This window comes from Equus przewalskii, chromosome 7 (assembly GCF_037783145.1).
Source record: "Equus przewalskii isolate Varuska chromosome 7, EquPr2, whole genome shotgun sequence".
NCBI lineage: Eukaryota > Metazoa > Chordata > Mammalia > Perissodactyla > Equidae > Equus > Equus przewalskii.
This window is the reverse complement of record NC_091837.1, coordinates 16,783,312-16,796,822: the sequence shown is the minus strand read 5'-3', so window position 1 is coordinate 16,796,822 and position 13,511 is coordinate 16,783,312. Positions and strand designations below refer to the sequence as shown.

General features: G+C 46.2%; 1 protein-coding gene across 1 annotated transcript; it reads left to right on the top strand.

Moving 5' to 3' along the window:
• The first annotated feature begins 2,139 nt into the window (after positions 1–2,139).
• On the top strand, positions 2,140–8,725 carry PEBP1 (phosphatidylethanolamine binding protein 1). Its single transcript, XM_008533193.2, has 4 exons — positions 2,140–2,725; positions 4,098–4,207; positions 4,925–5,025; positions 7,730–8,725. Exons 1-4 carry the CDS (start codon positions 2,591–2,593, stop codon positions 7,945–7,947), a joined length of 564 nt encoding a protein of 187 aa, XP_008531415.2. The 5' UTR covers positions 2,140–2,590; the 3' UTR covers positions 7,948–8,725.
• Positions 8,726–13,511: the final 4,786 nt, after the last annotated feature.

Genomic DNA, 13,511 nt, shown 5'->3' with positions numbered 1-13,511 from the left:
AGCATTGAATGAGAGCTGTTTATATAAACAGCGAGAGGAAAGGTGCTTTGATTTCTCCAATGGCTGCTAATTAAAGAGCTACTGTTGATATCAGGTTTACAGGTGAAATGGCCTTTTCTGAATGTGATATTTTATCAGAAGTATTTAGTGATCTGAACCACAGCCAGACCAGATAGTTTTTTTTTTAATTCACTTATTTTCTTGTAATAATAATGATAACGATCATATTACGTACCAAGTGTCTGAGGCACTATTTTAAGTGCTGGGGATATGACCAGTGAGATAATCCTCATGGAGGTTATACTCCAGTGGCTGGTGCTGTGCTTCAGATGACAAACTAGTAATCCTAAATGCTCTGACTGTTGGGAAAGAGAAAGGACAGAATGGGTGTGGATGCAGAGATCAGGGCATTTCCCCCAGTCCTGATGGGTGGGAGAAGGTGGAAGTGATGTTTAAGACGAGTAAAGGTGAGCCGGGACAAGAGTACAGTGTGTGCGTGTGTGTGTGTGAAGAGTAATGAGGGAAAAGTGTTCCAGGAGGAGGGAACAGCACAAGCAAAGGCCCAGAGGTAGAGAGTCAAGATGGAACTGAAACAAATTCAGAGTATTTCTAGAGAAGAACACAAGGAGGGAGAGCCAGGGAGGTGGGACAAGTCTACAGGGGCCTATTAAGAGTCTAGACTTCATCCTGAGGCAATAAGGGGCCACAGAGGGCTTTAGGGAAAGGGGGATGAGGTGTGGATTGAACTGATTTACATCTGAGAAAGATGAACATAACCAGGAGGATGGGCTAGAAGGGAGGAAGAGTTGAGGCAGTGGGCCAGGAGAGTGACACCAGGGTTGCTATGATGGGGGGAAGAAGCGGACCCATGGTGGGGCTTTACGGAGGTAGAATTTATAGATCTGGTGACCATCTGATTGTTGTAGAGAGGGGGCAAGAATGGTAGCCAAGAGCAGAAGTATCTGGAATTTCTTTGCATCTTCCCCAAGAGGATTTACAGTCATCACTTACCTTCTCACAGCATCATCCTGGCCCTGAGCCTGCAGGTGGCTTTTCCGAGGTCACACAAGCAATTAGCTGCAGAACCTATTCATGCTCAACCTGGGGCTGTCTTCTCTCCCTGGCACTTATCACAGTTTGTAATTTTACATTTATGAATGTCGTTTAATGTCTGTCTCCACTGCTATACTCCATGAGGGCAGGGACTGTTTCTCCTTTTGCTTTCAAGCTTCTCAAAATGCATTTATATAGAACAAATCATGGAAAAACCAAGAATCCTATCAGTGCTTAGTTGCTGAAGTTGTGATCCATCCATTGCCTGTGATTCATCCCTTTAAAGTACACATGCTTTGACCTAGCAAGCCCATGTATAATAAAATTTTCCTAAAACTATCCACCAAGTCTTTTGATATCTATACATAAGGATGTTCATTTCAGTGATATTTGTAAAAGGAAAGACAACAAAACAGTCTAAATGTCCAACATCAAGAGGTTTGTTCAATAAATTGTGGAGTAGAATAAGCCATTAAAATAATGATCGATTTTTGATATGGAGGTTGTCTAATTGTAGAGTTTAATTTTGTTGTGAATAAATGGAACAAAATTATCTATACTCATAGTTTTAAGATTGGAAAGATTTACTCCAAATTGTTACCAATGTTTATATCCAAGTAGTGGAATAGAAACGATTTTTATTTACTTCTTTGGGTTTTTTCTCTGAATTTTCTGCAATGAACTTGTATTACTTCCTACCAAGAAATAAAAACAAGAACTTTTTACTCCCTGGGGGTAGTTATCAGTGTCAAAGGCTGTCCTAAGGTCAAGTCAGGTAAGGACTATAAATAGTGCCCTTATATTTAGCAAAAAGAAAGCACTTGGTGGCCACAGGGAGAGGAGTTTTGGTAGAGGCAGAGCCAGTGGCACAGCAGAGGCAAGTGTGTCAGCAAACTAGGAATAAGTTATGGTTTAAAAAAAATCACCTCTCAAAAAAAAAATTTCCCAGGAATCTTGCTTCGACCAAGTAGGACGAAGGGGATCACGTATATTTGCAAATATATTTGTCCGTTGAGAAAATTGCTCATAAGTTCGCTCACGCCCTCTAACCAGGCCAGCTACCAAAACTAGTGAGCATGCGCGAAACTACAGGGAGGCGCGGGAAATCACCCTTGTTTTAAATAGCGCAACAGAACAGAAGGCCTTAACATTTGTGAATTTAGGAAGTCGAGCAAGTACTTATGTAAAAAGGTTTAAAAAAATCAAAAGCGCAACTGCATTTCTTGAAACAACGGTCTTGCACGCCCAGCCACACATCCTGGGACCTCGGCAGCGACAGGGAGCAAATCGCCTGCGCCAGCAGAAAGGCCAAGCCACCCGGCAGTGCGCGCTGACCAATCGGAGGAGCGCTGCCTGCCGCGTGGTGATTGGAGGAGCGGGGCGGGGCGGGACGGGGCGGGGCGGGGCTCGCGCGCGTGCGCTGTTGCCTGCGGGGCTCACGCGCCTAGGGCCAGTTAGCAGTGCTCGGCATCGGTGCTGCGGTCTTCCTTCTGGCCTCCGTCTGCTCTCCCGGCCGTTCGCCGCCCTCGACCCCGCCATGCCGGTGGACCTCGGCAAGTGGTCCGGGCCCTTGAGCCTGCAGGAAGTGGACGAGCAGCCGCAGCACCCGCTGCAGGTCAGATACGCCGGGGCAGAGATCGACGAGCTCGGCAAAGTGCTGACGCCCACCCAGGTACCGAGGGCGGCGGGGGAGCGAAGGGCGGCGGCTGCCCGAGGTTGGGAGGCCTGCGGGGCGGGGCTTGGCGGCCGGAGCAGCATGTTCCGGCTCGGTGCGCCCGACCCACCGAGGGAAGGGCGTCGCGGTGCCCACTACCCGGGCCTGAGGTCAGGCCGAGCCCGGGAGACCGGCACGTGGTGGGCGGGGCTCGGCCTGCGGGGGAAATTTACCCCGGGACTTCAAGGGCGCCCCACGGCCCCGGAGCCTCCCTTCGTGTGTCAGGCTTTTAGGCCTCAGTTTGGGGAGCTAAAGCCCCACCCGAGGGCATGGGACGCGTTATGTAACGGGCAATCAGCAGTGCTCGGCGATTCCTCCCTTGTTTTGGCGATCAAAAGAGGGAAGCCATCCAAAGGTTAAGCGCGTTCCGCAGCTCGAAGGTTCGAGAGCAGCGGTTTGGCCTCTGACGCGCATGCCTGAGGGGCGACCACGTCCCGGCTGCTCGGAGTGGAGAAACGAGAGGCCGACACCGTGCGAGTTGTTGGTCTTGGGGCTCAGGGGCAGCGGGGTGAATAAACTGCCCCCACGGTTTATGGTTTTTTGTTTTGGATGTTTGAATATACAGCAGTCCCCCTTATCTGCAGGGAATACTGTGTTCCGTGTTCCCAGATGGATGCTTGACACGGATGGCGCGGAACCCTGTATGTGTGTTTGTATCCTAACTAAGGGGCAGGTGGCGGATACAGCGTGGGTCCGCCGGACAAAGGAATGATTCATGTCCCCAGCTGGGGGAGCAGGATGGCACAAGATTTCATCACGCTGCTCGGAAGGGCGCACTTATGAATTATTTATTTCTGGAATTTTCCATGTAATATTTTCAGACCGCACTTAACCACGGGTAACTGACACCGAGGAAAGCAAAACTGCGAATGAGGGTGCACTACAATAGTAGAGTGCCATCTCTCAGCCTTCCTTTTCCCAGACTCACTGTCCATGCCTGGCCACCTGGGCTCTCTTATCTGTGCACTGTTAGATGTCCAGTTAATTCCCATTCTGGTTGAGCAGGCCCCAGGTGGCCTCCTGGTAGCAAATCTGGAGACCCTGTCATTCCAGACAGTGTGAGGTTGTAGTTGAGAAGACTCAGTACCAGTGTTGAAATCCTCACACCACCTTTCTGTTAATAACATGCCAGGATACCAGCCTTACAGTGTTGTTGGGACTAAAATAAATACCGGCTACTAAACTTCAGCTCCTGGCTCTGAGTAGAGTCAACACACTGTAGCTTTAAGTGATAATTACTGTTTTACCTTTGAGGAGCCTGAAGTCAAAGGAAGAGTGAGTTTCTTCAGCGTTTCTGACTTTTTAACTCCAAACTGGCTCCTTCCTACAGGTTAAGAACCGGCCCACAAGCATTGCATGGGATGGCCTCGATCCAGGTAAACTCTACACCTTGGTCCTGACAGACCCGGATGCGCCCAGCCGGAAGGACCCCAAATACAGGCGAGTTGGGGGAAGGTGGGGAACAGAGGGTCATTTAGATGTGACCGGAAACTTCTCGCACTGTGTGAGCCCCTCTCTGGACATTCTGTGCTCAGAGAACTTGACCCGGTTTGGGATGTTCCCATTTGTGCTCAAGCCGGCGTGTGCACTTTGCTCCCCTTCACTCCCTAGAGCAGGAGTCTGGAAACTACGGCCCGGCGTCAGGTCTGCCTGAGGCCTGTTTTTGTACAGCCCCGTGAACTAAGAATGGTTGTTACAGTTTTTAATGATTGGGAAAAAATTGAAAGAAGAATAATACTTTGTGATGTGTGAAAATTACGTGAAATTCAAATTTCAGCGTCCATAAATAAAGTTTCATTGAAACACAGTCATGTTACCTTATTTACGCCTTTCTGTGGCTGCTTTCACGCTACAGCCCCCGAATTGAGTAGTTGTGAAAGAGACAGTGTGAACTGCAAAGCCTAAAACATTTATGGTCTGGCCCTTTCCAGAAAAAGTTTGCACACCCTTGCCCTAGAGAACCTCAGAGGGAGGGAGGGGCGGGTGTGGGGTCCTCTCTTCTGCAGATTCATGAGGTTTGCGCTGGCCAAGAAAGCAGAGCTGTCATGTTCATCACTGCATCCTGGCCCGGAGCGCATGCTTCATATCCATTGCTGGCCGTGAGGCCGCACGTGCTGCTTTCCCACGGTGTTGACGGTCCTCTGTCCCTCTTCATAGGGAATGGCACCATTTTCTGGTGGTCAACATGAAGGGCAATGACATCAGCAGTGGCACAGTCCTTTCTGATTATGTGGGCTCCGGGCCTCCCAAGGGCACAGGTCAGTAAAGGCTGCTTTTGGAGGGAGGTGGGAGGGGGGCCTAGAGGCACATTAGGATTGGCCTAAAGTGCTGCAGATTTTAGTCTGCTTTTTAGAGCTTTATTCTTCTCTCTTTGTGAGAGCCCTTTCCCTAGCGGAGAGTTCAGGTAGCACCGTTCACCTCCAAGGCTGTTGCCTGCCAGCGACAGTCAGACCTGCAGTAGTGTCAGATGGCAGAACCTTGCCTCTGGTCAGAATGGGCCCTCTGTGAGCGTCGCTTCCTAGCCGCTCGGCCTTTACAAGCCAGAGGAATCAGGGAGAAGACACCAGCCAGCAGTGTCGCATGCTCGGAACGGTTTCCCAGGGGGCCGCATGTAGCTTGAACACCATTAAACCATCTGATTTCTATATTCGACCTTTGCCCTGTGGGATCTTTGAGCTTCTAGTTCCCGTGAGAGGTCTCAGAAATGATCATAGTTTCCAAACTAATTGTAAAAAAATGGCTTTATCTCTCTATAGCTCCCTCTTTCTCATGAAAATCTAGCTTGAAAAGATTTGGAAGACGTTAAGAACTATATCAAAGCCACACACGTATTGTGTTAGGTTGTGTATTATATGTTATATATAAAGAGAGGGCAATATCGTGAAACTCTCCGAGGTGGGTGGGCACTGCCTGAGCTGGTGGTGGGAGGTGCCCTGTTACTGCCTGTCGACCAGCACAGGGTGTTTCCGTCGGCTGGAACAGGGAAGTAGTGGCAGGCGGAGCATGGCAGCATACTAGCTTTTGCACATATTATCCAGCCCTGAGTTAGTCTGAAGAGGCACAAAAAGGTCCCTGGCAAGGGTGTCGGCCATGGACTCACGTTGTATCTGTTGACCTAGAAGCTTCACACAGCTTCAAGCCCCTCATGCCTTCATAAGAGGAAGGTAAAGGTACATCTTTCTGGGATCAGTTAAGTTCTCTAGGGCAGTTATAAAATGAGGCAGTTTAATTATGGGAAGTACACACATGAGAATAAAGCAGTTCTCTCAAGTAGGAGCTGCGTTCTCATTAACAAAAAAAGCCTCAGCACCTTACCTCACTTTCTTCCGTATTTTACTAAGGTATAACTTACATATAATGAAGCACCCAGATTCGTAGTTGTTTTAGGCAGTGAATATTGGCTGATGCATGAAGGTGACCATGTAAGCGCCTTTGAAAATAAGATGTAGGATATTTCCATCAGCCCAGAAGATTCTTGTGTGACCTTCTCAGTTAAATTTCCCAGAGCTGACCATTTTCTGACTCCTAGCTCCATAGATTCCTTTCACTCTGCTTATAATCTTATAAACGGTGTCATGCAGTGTGCATTTGTTTTTGGCGAGTGGTCTCTCACTTAGGATAATGTCTGTGAGATTCATCCACGTTATTGTTTGTGTTAGTAGCTCATTCCTTTTATTGCCAGGTGGTACTCCCCTGTGTGAATGTACCGCAGTTTATGTAGCCATTCTGTTGATGGACCTTTGGGTTCTTCCAGTGTTTGGATATTATGAATAAAGCAGCTATTTACATTCGTGTCATTTTGTGGGCATGTGTTGCCCTTTCTCTTGGGAAATTCCTTAAGAGTAGAATTATTGGGTCATAGAAATCGCCTAAGAGTTCCCAAAATGGCTGAAAATTTTTACACTCTAATCAGCCGTATATGAAAGCTTCAGCAGATCCATATAAGATCCACGTAGATCCATATCAAGATTCATCCATGTTGTAGCATGCGACAGGATTGCTTTCTTTTTAAAAGCTGAATACCATTCTCTTGTATGTATATACCACATTTTGTTGATCCGTTCATCCGTCATTGGACATTGGAGTGCTTCCACCTCTTGGCTACTACAGATGATGCTGCAGTGAACTTGGGTGTACAATTATTTAAATAACTTTTTAAAAATAACTTTTTAAAGCAGCACATGGTACCTATTTATGTCGAATTCTTAATTGGAGCTTGTAGAAAGCTGCTTGGTTGATGGGGTGCTTGCTGGCTGGTTTTAAAGCATTCTTTGCTACTTAGTTGATTAGAGTGAGTTTGGGTCCTTGCTTTCAAAGCAGGTCTCTGGTCTTCTGAGGACGTGAGTTTGGAGATAGAAAGATAATGTTCTCCTTTAGCCTTTGTAGGCTTGATTGTGGCATGCCGAGCACGCAGTCAGTGATTTGCTGTGTCCTTCGTCCATTTCTCATACATTTTTTTAGCACCTCCTATTTACCAGGCACTAGGAAGTTCTGGGGTGAAAATGGTCAATAAGACAAACACCATAGCTTTATGGAGCTCTCATTCTAGTGAAGGGACTAAATTAGAAAGTAAGAGTTTTAGGTGACACTGTTACTATAACAGAAGTGAAGTGGGCATTCTGATGGGAGTGGTGGGAAATGACTAGCGATAGGAGAGTGGAGATGGGCTGGAAGCCTGGCGTGGGAGGGATGAGGACCAGAGGGCGGTTGAGGATGGGCAAGGGCCAGATCCTGCAGGTTCTTAGAGTCCGTAATGTAGGGTATGGACTTTATGCCAATTATGGCATAAAGTCCATTCAGCAGGTGAGTGACCTGACTCATTCTACCTCCCTGGGTCCTCACTGTACCTCTTGCAAATGGGGTGGTCTGGGTCCCTCTAACTTGGTACATTCTAGAAAATGGTTGACCTCTCCATCTCAGATCTAGCTGTATGTCCATCTTCCCTTCTGCCTCTCCCTCCAGGCCTTCATCGCTATGTCTGGCTGGTCTACGAGCAGGGCGGGCCGCTGAAGTGTGATGAACCCATTCTCAGCAACAGATCTGGAGACCACCGTGGCAAGTTCAAGGTGGCATCTTTCCGCAAAAAGTACAAGCTCGGGTCCCCGGTGGCTGGCACATGTTACCAGGCCGAATGGGATGACTATGTGCCCAAGCTCTATGAGCAGCTGTCTGGGAAGTAGGGGAAAGTTAGGAGACGGGAACCTCTCAGGTCCCAAGCAATGTTCTGTAGCTCAGTGTTGCATGTAGATTTCCCCTCTTCCCTGCTCCCAGTCTCACAGGTGAGACCTGAGCAATCAGATAGTGGTGTCGGGTGACTTCCTTCCGATAATCCTTTGTAATTCTAGAGGGTTACACACTGCAGTTTATGTGTTGATCAAATTTGAACTCCATTTTGGGGGATATTTTGGTACTATGATGAGGTCATCAGAATGTTAATATAAGAGTAGCAACCCAGAATTTAAAGAAGAAAAATTTGAGGTAAAAAGACCAGATCTCTAGTAATAGCGCAGAATATCAAAGAATCTTTAAGGGAAGTTAAGAAAAAAGACTCCTCGCCTCTGCCCTGGGAGCCCGAGATCAGAACTGTGCATGACGGCATCTTCTGAGACGTGTTTTCATGGCCATTTCCCACAAGACAGCCAGAGGCTGGCATGTCCGCTAAGCCCCAACATGGTATATGTGTAGACCAGTTACTAGGTGCCCTTGTCCTGCTCTGGCTCCTTTAAAGAGGGGTACTAGGAAAGCCATGGGGAGAGTTGCCCTGCTGTTAAGGCACGGCCACCCAGACGAGTGGCAGGTTTGGGTCGAGAGGTTGTCAGAAATCCGTAAGTCCGTGACTGTTAAATTGCTCACTCTTCATTGGTCTGAGGAAAGCTGGTCTGGAGTTGCTGAATGTTGTGTCAGTTCTGCTATTTGCTTATAGTTGAATAAAAGTAAAAACGACAATATTGTGTTGAACCAGGCCTCCAGGTGTTCTTGCTCTTTTGGGTATGGGGTTTCATAACATGGGAGGTCAAGAGACAGCCTCTCCGCGGGAGTCGCCCCTTTCCCTGACCAGTGTCAGCTGGGACTTGACTCAGGGACCCTGCAGAGGGTCCACGCTTACACATACGCCGTTCAACTACAGCAGAGCAAGCATTCGAATGTGAGATTCTTTTTAAAAAATCACAACACGTTGGCCAAGTCTTCTTGCCCAAAAAGCACCTTTGGTGCTTTCCAACTAAGAAGGAAGCTGGTTGAAAACATTCCTCCTTGGGGTGGTTGTGTGCAGAGACCATAACATGACTTAAGAAACAGCTTACACCACTTCATCATTGTGACTTGTAATCCACATAGAATCAGTACCAAAAAGGGAGGGAGGGTGGGGGAGGGGAAGAGCACTCTCATACCACTTGATGCACCAAGAGAAAGGGAAGCGGGTGTTTGAAGGTCTGTGTCACTGACCTGTTCTGTGACGGAGAAGGGATCCTGGTTAGGCCTCGCAGGTGCTAAGTAGAGCTGGCCTTTCCCCATTTTTCACTGCAGTACTTTCTTCTCTGAAAAAAAGGTGGAAATGTTGCCTCATGTAATCTCTGAAGGCAGATGAGGTAGAGAGTCATTCTTTTGTTTGTTTTTGGTGAGGAAGATTCGCTCTGAACCAACATCCATTGCCAATCGCCAGTCTTCCTCTTTTTTTTTTTTTTTTTTGCTTGAGGAAGATTAGCCCTGAGCTAATGTCTGTTCCAGTCTTCCTCTAAGTGGGATCCTGCAACAGCATGGCTGACTAGTGGAGTAGGTCTGTGCCCGGGATCTGAAGCTGTGAACCTGGACCACCAAAGTGGAGTGCACGGAACTTTAACCACTCGGCCACAGGGCCAGCCCCAGAGCAATTTTTTTTAACTTTACGGTTTTAAAATTCAATTTTTAAATGCTATTTATCAAACAAAACTTATAAAGAAAAAAGCTACCCTATTAACCTTAAAAATGTGAAAAGTAGTATGTACGTGGTTAGACAAGGCAAACAGTATGTGAAGAAAAGGCCTTTCACCTTCCAGTCTGCAGTTAGCAGTTTCTTGTATTTTCTTTCAGAAGCAAATATAAATATCCATATCAACATACATCTACATATTTATCCTCTAGTGAGCAGTCTTGTATACACAGTGGTATACATTGTTCTGTGCTGTTTTCCCCCAACTAATGTGCCTTCATGTAATATATCTTTAGTTAGCAGACCGCAACTGACTTGAACAAGTATTCTATTTTATGAATGTTCCATAATTAATCAGTCCAGTTCTCTACTGTGATTAGAGTATTTCTCTTATTTGCTCTTATGAACTTCAGAAAACATTTTTCTATATAAAATAAAATTCTTTGGCAAGTAATTTAGTGGTGTAAATTCCTAGTCTTGAAATAATCAGGTCAGAGGGTATGCAGTCATGTGCTGCATCACAACATTTTGGTCAATGAGGGACCACATATATGACAGTGGTCCCATAAGATGATAATGGAGCTAAAAAATTCCGGTCAGCTCATAATGTAATGCAGTGCATTACTCGTGTTTGTGGTGTTGCTGATGTAAAAACCCACTGTGCTGCCAGTTGTGTAAAAGCATAGCACATACATTTATGTACAGTACATAATACTTGATAATGAAAATAAAGGGCTGTATTACTGGCTTATGCATTTACTATGCTTTTTATCATTAGAGTATACTCTTTCTACTTAAAAAAAAAGGTTGCTGTGAAACAGCATGCTGTGTTATGCCGGCAGCAGCTTCCTACATCTCATGTTTACCACGTCTCTTGATTACATCATTTTCTCTTGTGCGTGATTTAGTCTCATGTTGTTCTGTTCATCATGGCCCCTAGGCACACGAAATCCACTGCTGATGTTGCCAGTAAGAGGCCACATTGAGTGGTTGGCCTGGGAACGAAATCAAAAGTGATTAAGGACTATGAAGGTGGAAAACCAGTGGCAGTTATTGCTCACCAGTTGGGCATGTCCCCCCCCACCATAGCTAAGATCTTGAAGAACAAGAACAAAGTGATGGAAGCTGGCAAAGGATCTGCTTCCTTGAAGGCAGTAAGACTGACAAAAATTCGAGAAGGGCCTATATCAGACATGGAGAAACTTCTAATGACCTGGATTGAAGACCAGGCACGGTAGCATATTCCTCTCAGCACCATGATGGTCATGGCCAAAGCAAAAAGTCTGTCTGCTATGGCTATGTTGAAAGAAAGGACTAGACCTTACTGCAGTGTTGAATTTACTGCTAGCTCTGGGTGGTTTAAACGATTCCAGAACTGTTACTCATTATGTAAAGTGAAAGTGAGTGTGAGTCTGCGAGTGCTGATATGAAGGCAGCTGCAGAATTTTTGGAAACTCTAGATAAGCTGACTGTGGAGGGAAAATACTTGCCAGAGCAAATAGTCAATGTGGATGAAAGGTCCCTATTCTGGAAATGGCTGCCTGAAAGGATTTTCATCCATAAGGAGGCCAAGTCAATGCCAGATTTCAAGGCTTTTAAGGGCAGGATAACAGTCTTGCTTGGGGGCAGTGTGGCAGGCTACACATTGAAACCCTTTGTGAGCTGGCACAGAGAACCCCAGGGCCTTCAAGCATATCAATAAGCACGCACTGCCAGTTTACACAGGAGCAATAAGAGGTCATGGATGACCCAGCTCCTCTTCCAAGATGTCCTCCTAAATTGCTATGTTGGCAAAATGAAGAAGAACTTTTTAGAAAATAACGTACTTTTCAAGGATTTGCATATTGTTGGGCTGGCCTGGTGGCACAGTGGTTAATTTTGCACGTTCTGCTTCAGCGGCCCAGGGTTCCCCAGTTTGGATCGCAGGTGCGGACCTGTGCACCACTTATCAAGCCACGCTGTTGTAGGTGTCCCACATATAAAGTAGAGGAAGATGGGCATGGATGTTAGCTCAGGGCCTGTCTTCCTCAGCAGAAAGAGGAGGATCAGTGGCAGATGTTAGCTCAGGGCTAATCTTCATTAAAAAAAAAGAATTTTCTTATTGTTGAACAGTGCTCCTGGACATCTTTCTTTTATTGGTGATCTTCATTCCAATATCAAAGTGGTGTTTCTCTTTGATCCAAACAATGGATAAAGGAGTTATGGTAGTTTTAAGGCCTACCTGAAGAGGACCTTTGCCCAGGTTACTGCTGCAACTGAGGAAGACACTGATGCGATTCTGGAAGAATTACAACATCTCTGCATCAAGAACCTTGCTTGGGCTTGAGGTGATGTCACCAAGGAGTGTATGGATGGCCTCTGGAAGGAGACGCTCAAAAAGTTCTCCCGTGACTTCAAAGGATTTGCGAAGGATGAGGAAGTTGCAAAAATCAACAAGGCTGTGGCTAAGACGGCGGACAACTTGAACCTGGGTGTGGACGAAGCTGATGTTGAGGAGCTCCTAGAGGTGGCTCCTGAGGAACTGACTAATGGGGAGTTGCTGGAACTGGGACAGGAATTCAGAGCCGAAGAAGAGGCAGGAGAAAAGGAAACTGAGGAGAAGAAGAACCCCCAAGAAAATTCACAGTGAAGGGTTTAGCAGAAGCTTTTGCAGACCCCAACAAGCTCCTTAAAAAGTTTGAAAACTTAGACCCCAACACCGAAAGGTTTTCATTAATAGAGAGGAATGTTCATGGTGCCTTGTCTGCTTACAAGCAAATCTGTGATCAAAAAAAGAAGCAAAACAAGCAAACCACTGCGGACATATTTCTGAAAAGAGTGACACCTCCTGAAGAAGAGCCTCCGGCAGGTCCTTCACAAGGTGTTCCAGAAGAAGGCATTGTTATCGTAGGAGGTGACAGCTCCATGTGTGTTATTGCCCCTGAAGACCTTCCAGTGGGAGAAGATGTGGAGGTGAAAGACAGTAATATTGATGAGTCTGACCCTGGCTAGGCCTAGGCTAATGTGTTTGTTTGTGTCTGAGGTTTTGTGTTGTTTTTTTTTTTTTGCTGAGGAAGATTGGCCCTGGTCTAACATCTGTTGCCAATCTTCCTCTTTTTGTTTGAAGAAGATATGCCCTGAGCTAACATATGTGCCAGTCTTCTTGTATTTTGTATGTGAGTTGCTGCCACAGCATGGCTACAATGAGTGGTGTAGGTTCACACCTGGGAACTGAACCCGGGCCACCGAAATGGAACGCACTGAACTTAACCACTAGGCCATGAGGCCAGCCCCTGTGTCTGAGTTTTTAACAGAAAAGTTTAAAAAGTAAAAAAAAATTTTAATAGAAAAAAACTTTAAGGATATAAAGAAAGAAAATATTTTTGTAAAGCTATACAATGTGTTTGTGGGCTTTTTTTTTTTTTTTTTTGAGAAAGATTAGCCCTGAGTGAACATCTGTTGCCAATCCTCCTCTTTTTGCTGAGGAAGACTGGCCCTGAGCTAACATCCGTGCCCATCTTCCTCCACTTTATACGTGGGACGCCTACCACAGCATGGCTTGCCAAGTGGTGCCATGTCCACACCCGGGATCTGAACTGGCGAACCCCAGGCCCCCGAAGCGGAACATGCACACTAACCACTGCGCCACTGGGCCAGCCCCTGTATTTGTGTTTTAAGCTGTTATTACAACAGAGTCAAAAGTTTTAAAAAATTAAAAAGTTTATAAAGTTACAGTAAGCTCAGTTTAATTTACTATTGAAGAAACCAAACTATTGTTTTATAAGTTTAATGTAGCCTAAGTGTACAGTGTGTATAAAGTCTCCAGTCATGCACAGTGATGGCCTGGGCCTTCACATT